General features: G+C 37.2%; 1 protein-coding gene across 1 annotated transcript in view; it reads right to left on the bottom strand.

The window, feature by feature from the left end:
* Positions 1–5,550: 5,550 nt before the first annotated feature.
* LOC108977067 (protein sprint) overlaps positions 5,551–11,044 on the bottom strand; it is a 26,762-nt gene continuing 21,268 nt past the window's right edge. The window contains exons 3-5 of the mRNA XM_018946573.1: positions 6,698–7,010; positions 6,170–6,516; positions 5,551–6,071 (exon numbers count right to left, since the gene is read on the bottom strand). Coding sequence (XP_018802118.1) covers positions 5,871–6,071; positions 6,170–6,516; positions 6,698–7,010 — 861 coding nt within the window. The 3' untranslated portion in view covers positions 5,551–5,870. The remainder of the gene's footprint in view (positions 6,072–6,169; positions 6,517–6,697; positions 7,011–11,044) is intronic.

Genomic DNA, 11,044 nt, shown 5'->3' with positions numbered 1-11,044 from the left:
CTGTGCCTAATTTCCTTAATCGCCTACTTTGTAGCAGAGTACAGCACAATTTGCAACTTCTCATGTTGATGCACCGACATTATCCAATTTTAATTTGTTGCCGACGAGCGCCATGGCATGCACGTAGTAAAGCCAGCTAACGGGGAGAAAATTAAATCGAGAGGAAAATAAGAACTGAAAAGGGTTTCTACCAATTGCCACGAAGCGTGAAAATCCAATGAAGAAAAATGTTGTAAGCGCACGGATGAAAGAAGGCGGCGAAGAGAAAAAGTATTATCAAATCAAAGTTGGAATTTAATTTGTATCCTTTGACCAGTAATTTCCCCTTGCTGCTTGTCCTAGTTGGAATCCTTTTTAATTGCGGTAATTCTGTACACATTTCCAACTGTCGTGTATAAAGTTAACTTGCGCCGGCGAACAGCTGTACGCGATGAATGTTGTTGTGGTGTGAGTTGTGGTGCGAGTTGGCTTGTGTGTTTCTTGGGCTGCAGACCGTTTGTTGCTTGGCTCGACTATTGTTGTAGTACTTGTTATTGCAGATAGCTGCTTAAGACATTGATGCGCGTGTTGGCGAACAAATTACATTAAAAAGTTGGGAATTTCTTCAAAGACGTTGCGAGTGTCTGCCTTTTTTTCAACTTTTCTTGACTTCTTTATTTCATTGATGTGCTGGCACGATGCGAGCGGAGGTTTACAATGTGACTTTTGAACTATTTTGTTTGAATATATATCAGCGTCTTATATAAGGTCTTTAGAAAAAGGATTTTAAATAACACATATCTAAAACAAGGCTTAAGACCATACTACTCGTAAAACGATCTTATGGTTGCAAAAAATTAGGTCAATGGTCCAAATTTCACTTCAGTTATCGTCAGTTGAAAATATTATGAAAAACTGAAGGATATCGAAAAGATATTAAAATTTTACTAGATTTTATCTTATATCCCTCATAGCAGCTGAATCGTTTGCTTCAGTAATATATTGCTCTCAAAAAGTGATTCTCTCTGGTTCCACGGGAAAAGCGCAATTGTTCTAGTAGTTTCCAAATCATTTTCTCAAGTATCTTTTGGCTTCTTTTTATAATTTTGTCTTTATTCCAATACATCTGAAGCCGTATCCCAAAGTGTTGAACATCGACGCTTCAGTGTGTGAGTGCAATCATTATATTGCGTGTATATGGTATAATACTCCTCCGCCTCCTTAAGCAGTCAGGTATTGGCGTTGCAAAAGTTTTACTCCAACATCTTGCAATTATCGGCTCCGTTACACATGAATGCGCGGCCCAAACTGGCAAGCATTTAACCAAAAAAAGGCGCATTTAAATAATTAGTTGAAAAAATTGCACCGCACTCAAAGTCAAAGTCAACGTCAAAGTCGCATTTATATCATATGATACTTGTTGTTGTCGTTTTTCTTTGAAACAAATTAGCGCGGTTTTTAGGCTACCAACTCGGAGCACTGAAAATTATTTCAATGAAAAGTAATGTGCCATGTTGCCATAATGCGACGCAGTCAACGAATAAAGGACACATTTCAGTCAGCTGTGACAGCTTTGAGTACCTGACGTCTTCGGGGGCCCGCTACTTGTGTTTCACATTTGCCAATCCCTCCTGTTGACAGCAAACTTTTAGCAGCAGACAACAGCCATTGGAAAAATAAGTCCTTCCTGCCAATTTCTCATTAAATATTTAAAAAGCAAATAAACAATTCGGCAGCGCTGCGTCTCCGCAGAGACGTTGAGCGCCGCTCGAAATCAATTATAACAGCAAGGTAGAGCAGAGAACTGGGACTACGCAGAAGGAAATGTGAAATGCTACTTAATGCAAGACAACAAGAGGGAGAGTCTGCATCGAATACAAAAGTAACAGAGTCAGCTTATTACACCGCACACTCCGCACCCACCATTTGGTGTCGTCCAATAATTTTTTTTTTTGCTGCACCATATTTCAAAGCATTGGAGCTTTGCACGTGCGTGTGCGTGTGGCATACATTCTAGATTTGTTTTCTGTTTTCTCTGCTGCCATAAAAATGATTTTCGTCACGTTTAATATAAGCGCCTCAACTTCTCTAAATACTGCTGCCAGCACTTAGTTTTTTTTTTTTTTTGTGCTGCAGTCATATTTTCATTTTTGTTATTTTTGTTTTTGCCGGCAGTATAAATTTCAGGGAAAAACTTTTTAATTGAACATTGAGTGAACACAATTTTCTTAATGAGCAGAGTTTTTCGATTTCATTGTCGAGGCGTAGACGACAGCGAAGCAAACAAACAACAATGCTCAGTAATGTATATCTATCTGTAACTTTTTCCTTGAGTGTGTGTGTGTGGGATAAATTAAAAACACATTCGCTTGCGCGGCCCTGTAGGAAATATAATAAAATAGCTGAAGGCTATCAACCAAAGGAGTATATATAGTGTAAGTCTAGCTTAGTAAATATTGAGTTCTTAAGGAGTTAAGAATATCATTGTAGAGCTTAGATTAGATGAGTTGATGCGTCGATATTGTTTATTAAATTCTATAGCATAATTTTTCTGCTATAGATTACTATAAATCGATGAACACATATGGTGGAGAAATTTCAAAGTAAACATTAATATCCAATACTACACTAAGGGCATTTTCTGAATCAGTTAAATTCTAGTTAAAAAATACCTAGGGAAATAATGGATGACTGACATTAAGAAAACGGCTCTTAATATACTTACTAAACTCTCTAGTCGTTCACTTTTAGTTTGTATTTTTTTTAATTGTTATTCTATAACTAAGTTTTATTAGATGTCATGTTAACTTAGCAAAGTATATATAAAGTCAAATTTATAATATAAATAAAATAAGGCGTCTAAAAATATCCAACAAATTCATTTTATTCTCAATCACAACTTTCATGCTTTCCAGAATGTATTATATCCTTGATTTTTAAGGGTTTAAAACTGAGTCAATCAACCAAATTGGCTTAAAAACGCTTTACTAGTACAAGTACACTTAGAAATCGTATATTTAGTAATTCATCTTTCCGAAATAGGCAGCGGAAAAAGAGTGATTTTAGCATGACAGATCAACTTGTTGTAATAAAATAGATAGAGATTGATTGGGATCGCTTAGATGTATTCCATGTGGTTCCACTCGTGTGTTTTACTCGTATCAACACTCATGTAAGTTTACTACTTCCATAAGTATAGGTACTTGGTGACCTTCGAGTTATCGAATATTTTCCCTACTGGGTTTCAAGTTAATGAATACGAAAAAAATTTGAGTATGTAGTTCAACATATATAAATAGACTCACTCAAATAATGGTGAAAGGGGCAAATATATCAATTAGTGCTAATACGTATTTTGAAAGGCGATATTTTCCAGGTAGGTTAGCAAAGGTAGCGATTTTTTAAACTAAACTTGACTAAAAAGGAGAGAAAAAGATAAAATTACAAAGACGAAGGGAGTAACCGCTAATTTTAGTTGTAAGCGAACATTTCGTACCTTTACAACTGGCAATTACTAAAGCCAGGAAGTTCCTTCGGATACGTTAGTTATATGGGGTCTAGGGCGAGTTTTCAACCGAATTTATTCATTTTATGCACAAATATGAAGAGTTGAACCGAATCAACCCATTTGCAGCACGTAGACATAATACTATCCGGAACGAAGTCTCTCTGAATTTTAATTATATATTTCACACCTTGACCGATATTTTCAATGAAAAGTCTATAAGCACTGAGTCCAAATATTTAGTACCTAGTGGCTTGAATAACTATGGGAGCATACAGAAAGCAACCATATTCACGAACAGCCAGGCGGCATTGAAGGTTTTGTGAACGCAATAGATAAATTCTCGTTTAAGCAAAGATTGTGGGAAGGCTTTAAACTCACTCACTTGTAAACCTTACTTGTCCATAATTTCGGGATTCCGGTCACAGGAACATTTTCGGCTAACAAAAAGCATACTGCATTAAAATTAAAGAATAACGAAATTTTCTTATCAAAGTTCACGCTTTTTCGGAAACATTACAAAATAATTCGTAAGCCAAAGCGGTGAGGCGGCTTTCAGGCTTGAGCAAAATAATAAAATTCAGCGCAATTTTAAGCTGAGTATCGAAAGTATTATTAAAGATGAAACAAATGTGAACCAATGGTAAGCAACTGACTTTTTACTAACAAGATTCGAAAAGTAATAGTTAAAGAAAAGAGTATGGGAATCAGTTTTAACATGCATATTTCAAAGTCCCAGCGGTTTTCTAGATGGACAAAAAGTAACAAGACTTTTTAATTAAAATTTCGCGCGAAATCCAGCCGTTAAAATATTTTTTTCCAGGATTGATATGACTGTGAGTGAGATCTGTGCCAAACGTCACTTCAAAATAATCATTAGTGTTTAGTACACGCTTTTATTTATGAAGTCCATAAAGTGCTTTCGGCGATTTTTACGAGCACTCAAATTGTCCAATAAAGCAGATCCAATAAATTTTGTGCGCCGATATTTTCAGAAATTTGGAACAGGCCTTTGGTGCTAATGGTTTAATTTTAACACGCCAATAAAGTAAGGGAATTAGTGCCTGAGAATTGACGATTAATAGTATGAGATCTTACTGGCATCATTGAAATATCAAAGAGTTCAGTGAAAACCATTTTTAAAGATCATTTGAATCAAAGAAAAGTGAAAGCACGATTTTGTAAGCAATCACTAATTTTTTTTAAACAGCATCTCGTTAATGTCTGTGAAACAATGCTTTCCCACTATCAGAATGTCATGAAACGGTTTCTTACTGGCGATTAGTCTTGGATCTATGCTTTATTATCGAGGTGTGGTGCACTATGAGTCCCTTCCGACCGGCCACCCTGCAAACAATGAATACTATTTGAGTGTTATGGAGTTCCAGCAACTGGCTTCAACCACTGTTTCGAGGATTGGAAAAAACGTTGGTACAACTGTTTTAGGGCCAAGAAGGAGGACATAGATTTTGAAGCATAAATTAAAAAAATATAAATTATGAACAAAGTATTTTGCTCATGGTAGTACTCACCTTTACACTACCGCTAGCAATTTGCTAAAATAATAACATATAAGCTTTTTTTTTATGAAAACTAAACAAATTTATTTTGCATGTCTCACATTGTTGATTTTGCACAAAATAAACAATATTTACAATGAACAGAAAACCTTTCAAAGTTGGCTGCAAACATTTCGTTTGGTTAGACAAATAATAATGCATTGATTATAATTAATACATATTTGTACATAGCCATACATATTAATGCGCAATAGTGTACGTTCGCCACTCTTAACAGTTATACACAAAACAACTTTAACATTAAATACATACAGACTAAGTAAACTATGTAAGTAGTTTTGTAACCGGAGTCTGGATCCTCGTGCGCCGCAGTCACCCCTAGTGTCACTTAATGATATCACATTTTTCTATAGACATTTTTTTTCTCCTCTTTTTTTTTTTTTTTTTTTTTTGCTTTCATATACCTACTACATAAGCAATATATCTACAATATATATATATTTATATACATATATATATTTATTTGAAACAATTTTGTGTGCTTTTTCTAAAGCAAAGAGAAATTATAATTTAAGCTGTGAAAAGTTTTCGGCTGTAGCTGTGATAATTGCTGATAGCTCGGTAATGAAGCTTGTAAAAGTACTACCCCGCGTAAACGGAAGTAATGTGTGTGTGTGTGTTGTTTAAGCGCACGAAGCTGGGATGCACGAGTATGCGTGTTCGAGTAAGGTATTTCTTTAGCTTATTAATCTTCAAATTTTCGCAGCTCGTATAATAGTTCGTGCTTGTTTTGTGCTTCTTCATATCAGGTAAGACCAAACTATAGCCACTTTAATTATGATTAAACGCTATCACTCAATTTGACTCTACTCATTTTCCAAAGTTTTGGCGCGTAAGTACTTCACTAGCATCTGCAGTGAATCGTAAGTGTCAAAGTCGTCGATATTGCGCCGCGAGGAGGTCATATTTGCTGGGCGGGGCATGGCTAACGGCACTGGCAGCAATTCCGGCATAACGGAATGGTGAGTTATTAAGGCCTGCAGCGTGGAGAACTCCTTGCGGAAGCCCTATTGGAGAAATTAAGTGGTTTGCAGAGTAAGGATTTTGAAGAATAAGAATTTGAAAAAAAAAAACGTAATCATTTTTATAATTTTCAAGTACTCACCTTTATTTTGTAGCCTCTCGCCGTGCGCAGTATAATGTAATTAGCGGTTTTTGGTCCAGGTGGCGATGGCACACGCAGCGTTAAGGCGAAACAACCCGGCTTAGAGGTGCTTTTGCGCACTAAGAAGGCACCAGGACTTTTGCTCGACAGCACTTCGACGGCTATGTCACGAGAAATGCCAGCTTGAAACCAAGAGGCATCCTTGAGATCGGCTTCCTCGGTTTCGTCTAAGGCATCCGCTGTGGTTGTGTTATTTGTGGTGGAATTGGAGGTGGTGCTGGAGCGCATGGCGGCCGATAATGTGTTATTGCGCAGGCGATTGGCGAAAATCTTCGGACTGGAGTTTGCTGTAGTAAACAATAAGATTAAAAGAAAATATTACTGGATAAAAAGTTCTGAGGAGTTTTCTTGAAAGTTGCTACAGGAAAAGAAAAGTTAAGGAAAAAGTTTGCTAAAGTTTGTGTCGAAATAAAATAATTGAAGAAAATCACATATCCATGTAATACCGTTATGAAATTTTCTACCCACCACTACTTGTTTCACGCAAATAACGCTTCTTCAGATTGAACTCGCTGTTGTCGTTCAGATTCACCGTGTCCAGCATGGGTATAGCCGTTAGCGATTGCCGGCACGAATCACCGAATTTGCTCGCAATAAATTTCTCCGGCTCAAAGGCCTCCTCATTAATATAGCCATTCGAATAGATTTTATTGCTTGTCGAGCTTTGCAGTCGGGCGTTGCACAGTGTGTTTGTATTTGTTGTGCTCGTGGGTGTGCCGATACTGACAAGCGGTCGTGACTCTTCATTTGAGCGCAGCAAGCCCATGGTTAAACGCTTGACCTGAAAAGTGAAAGAGCAACAAAAATTATGAAGGCGCTTAAAAGTATGCAACAAGTACCACATTGATTTAAGAGTCACCTAAAAGTATGCAACAAGTACTACATTCATTTAAAAGTCACCTAAAAGTATGCAAAATTATGTAAATCATAGCAACAAATGGTTAGGCAGCCTTAAATTATATTACAAAAAATTTAAGCTGCTTAAGCTAGTGTGGCCCAAAATCGGCTATTCAGCTTGCTTGCTCTTTAAATTATCCTTGAACTTCAAAGTTTAGCGCCAACTGACGAGAGCAGACGCACAAGTACAGTCAAGTGCCCAGCAGTGGCGGTAGTGGCTCAAGTTGGCTGCGAGCAGGCAGCGCGGTGCGCTTTTGTAAGCACCAGGTTAAGCCGCAAAAATGCACTTTTTCACGGTTCGGCAGCGGTGCGAGTGCAGTGGGAAAAAAATGTTGAAAGCGGCAAACTAAAATATGCGCCGCAAAGTCAACAAAAAGCAAAACGTAATGCTCGCGCTGAAGTGTTCAAGTTTAAGTACAGCCTTACGCGCTGAAAAGTATGCTTTGCTTTTTGTTTTGCGCACATTTTTTGCGCCGCCCTTCCGCATTATTCTACTATTTCACTCGACGCGCCGTAATGCATGCAATGATTTTTTCGGATTTTTTCAGCTTTTTGCTTGCTGTTACCTTGCCTACGCGACTTTAGGTGTGAGGTCGGTCGACCGGTAGTCGTCGTACACAACCCAACATTTGCGGGCGAATAAATTTCCGGCTATAGAAATTTATTACCAAAAACCATAGCAACAAACTGCAGTGCAGTGGGCTATAATAATACGAATGCCTGAGAGAGCGTATCGGAGCAGGGTATACATGCATAGCGAAAAGTTTTTCCCACTCCCCCAGACGAAACCACCCGGACTCTTGCGGCTTACAGACTACAGAGTATCTTGCCTCCACATCGTGTTGGCTGTTGCCTGACTAACGGTGTGGCTTTTACCTGAACTTGCTTGGTGGCACTTCAACCAATAATTTTTTGTACGTCGTGTCCTTACCAATTCAAGTCTACCTGTTTTTACACGACTGCGGTTTAGTCACAGTTTGGCGGAAGTGACGGAGACTACACTGGCGGCAGCGCGAGGCTGCTATGCGCTCGCAAGTGAAAACGAAAACAAAAAGTAGGAAGAGAATTTATTTGACTTAGTCATTGTCGGCGCACTTAAGTGGCATGCTGCAGCCGCTCGCCTGTTGGCTAGTCCGATATGCGACCTCTTTGCTGCTGCTCAGTGCATCTTATGCTCGTTCGTTGTTGTCAGGTGTGGGTTTAGTGACTGAAGACGACAATAAGTTAATGCTTGCGAATGAGTTCTTCTATTTACGTTGTTGTGGTTGCAAACAACAACTTCGCTGTGCCGCACCGCATGACAATGCAATAATTTAGTGGCATTTAGAGAAAGTTTTGCGCTAAAGCTTATTCAGCATCGCCACTCGTGCTCCAGTGCAACCAGGTGGGTGGGCAGCTGCTAGCGCATAAGCCATCTCAGCGGTCCTTTTGGGGTCAGTGGCTTCCCACTCAAGTCGCATAAAATTTAGATGAAACGTTGATAGCAACTGATCCGTAATGATTTTATTTAGTAAGTGATGAATGATTATGTGCCTTCGTTGCTAGTTCTTTTACTTTCGGCCAAAGTTAATTTCCGAGCATTTTGCAATATATTTAGGTTCAGAAAGGTAAGAATCTCTGATTCTAACTGTTACTTCTCGTTGCAGACGACACTTTGATATTTAAGAAATTGATGATTTTTTTTGTTTTTAAATTTTTTTCTTGTGTCAGAAGCAGTAATTTGACAAGATAGTTACTTTTTTGTTGACTGCACAACTTCGGAATGTTTATATTAAAATTTCTGGAAAATTGTTCTCAACGTGACTTGGAAAACTACTGCCCTTATGCGCCTTTTTTAGTATATGCTTTTCATTTGAAGTATAAACAGGAATAATATGCTGCAAATAAGGCAAACTTATGTGAAATAGTTTTTTGATGGTAGTTATTATTCATTACACAGCATTCCTTTTGGCACTTGATCGAGAGGAGCATGATGGGAATACTAACTGATTAATGTCCGGTGGCGACACACGCCCGCAAGATGGGGCCGACAGTTCGAGTAGACTGTAGGAAATGCCTAGAGCAGGGCACCGGGGAAAAATGGATCATCTCTTATGCTCTTGGCCCGCATTGACAAGACTACGCTACAAGCATCTGGGGTCCAAATTGTTTGATACACTGCAGGAGGTATCAGTAGTGAGGCCAGATAGTTGAAATTCGTGTCAAGCGCAAACAATAACTACTCCTCTTGGACTTAGCAAGTGAACTCCATCTTATTACTTTAATGTGAAGAAAATCTCAGCAAAAAGTAATTGTATTTTGATAAAACTTTATAGCGAACATGCTTTAGTTAAGCCGAAGTGCAAAAAGTAGTTTATTTCATATAAAAGTGGTGATTTTGGTTTGGAAAACAATTAGCTGACGGTTGGCCAAAAATTTTGGAGATGAGGAACTGGCCTGCAGAATATTTTTGAGCAGTCATTTTAAAACAATGTAGCTAGATAGCTCAAAAGCGGGGAAATCGGGTTCAACAAAAATTCAAATCAAAATACTTTGAAAGACGAAGTTACTTGCTAATCAAATGCTACATAAAGAAGTCGTTTTTTCAATTAATTGTGACTTTTGAAAGAAAATGGTCCCATTACGACAACTTTAAAAGCAAAAAAAAAAAATATACATATGTATTTGAAACATGGGAAACCAGCCAAATCATTGGTAAAGCCGAATATCCATGACGCCAGGGTAATGCTCTGTATTTGGTGGAATCAAAAGACCATCTTGTATTATGAGATTCTAAAATCAAAAGAAACAATTAATGGGGAAAGCTATTGATAGCAAATCATCGATTACTAAGGGACCTATAAACAGATATTTGCTCTTAAAATGCACACATTTTTTGAAGCAACTAATTTTCTCCTCACCATATTATTAAGATCTACTTTCTAAAACTTTTTGTCGATGTACTCCATAAGCAAAAGAAGTACTATATGTTTCTGTTAAATGCCTAAAATCTTTGAGTTTTGGTCAGAATCTTTACTATATTTGTATTTATGGCAAACTTATACAAAAAAAAAAAAAAAAAACTAGCAATTAAAAAAAAAAAATTCCTAAAAAAAAAAAAAAAAAAAAAACTAGCCATTAAAGCTGTACATGACATAAATATATATATCCATATATTTATTACAAACAGTTACAAAATATTGATTCAACATTAGAAAAAAGTGCATGAAGTTCTTTAATGCAAAAGCGACGTGCCTAAGTAACGATGATTTTTCATGGCTTTTACGGCTCATTTTTCATGCCAGTAGCAATTGGATTTTACATTCACTTTCATTTCCATTACAGTGAAATTCTTTTTCTAACGCATTTTATGGCGTGTAACTTACAATTTCATGGTATTGAACTTGAAGCACAAATGCACGCATATATATACCAATACTCACACCAACACACACATACATATGTTGAGCAGCATTTTTTCGCCCACTTTTCACTGTCTGCCATTAAATATTTTAATTTTGTCTGTCTGCTTGTGTGCATAGACTTACTTGTGTCTATGTATGTGTGTGTATGAGCAAAACGAAGTGTTTTCGTGTGGATATGCACGACTGCACAAATGAAAACAATTTGCGAAAATATTCTCTACAGTTTCAGCTTCATTACTCATACGCCAAGGTGGGCGGAGCAGAAATGTGCCCGCATTTGGTGCTCACGCATACATATGGTGTTGTTGCGTGATGTTTGAGTGTTTGTGCTAGAAATGTTTTGCTAAATTCAAATCATAAAAATTATATGGCATTTCTGGAAAACAGAATCCTTATTTAATGGGAATATTGCTTAGAAACGCCAAGTGGATATTTTACAAAATTTTCAAAGGTTAATTTTAAAATACCAAAAATTTTTCAAAATTTATTGTATAAATATTTGAAGAAAATTTAT

The sequence above is a fragment of the Bactrocera latifrons genome, unplaced genomic scaffold, assembly GCF_001853355.1.
Source record: "Bactrocera latifrons isolate USDA-ARS-PBARC rearing strain unplaced genomic scaffold, ASM185335v1 scaffold_116, whole genome shotgun sequence".
Taxonomy (NCBI): domain Eukaryota; kingdom Metazoa; phylum Arthropoda; class Insecta; order Diptera; family Tephritidae; genus Bactrocera; species Bactrocera latifrons.
This window is presented reverse-complemented; position numbering and strand designations above follow the sequence as displayed.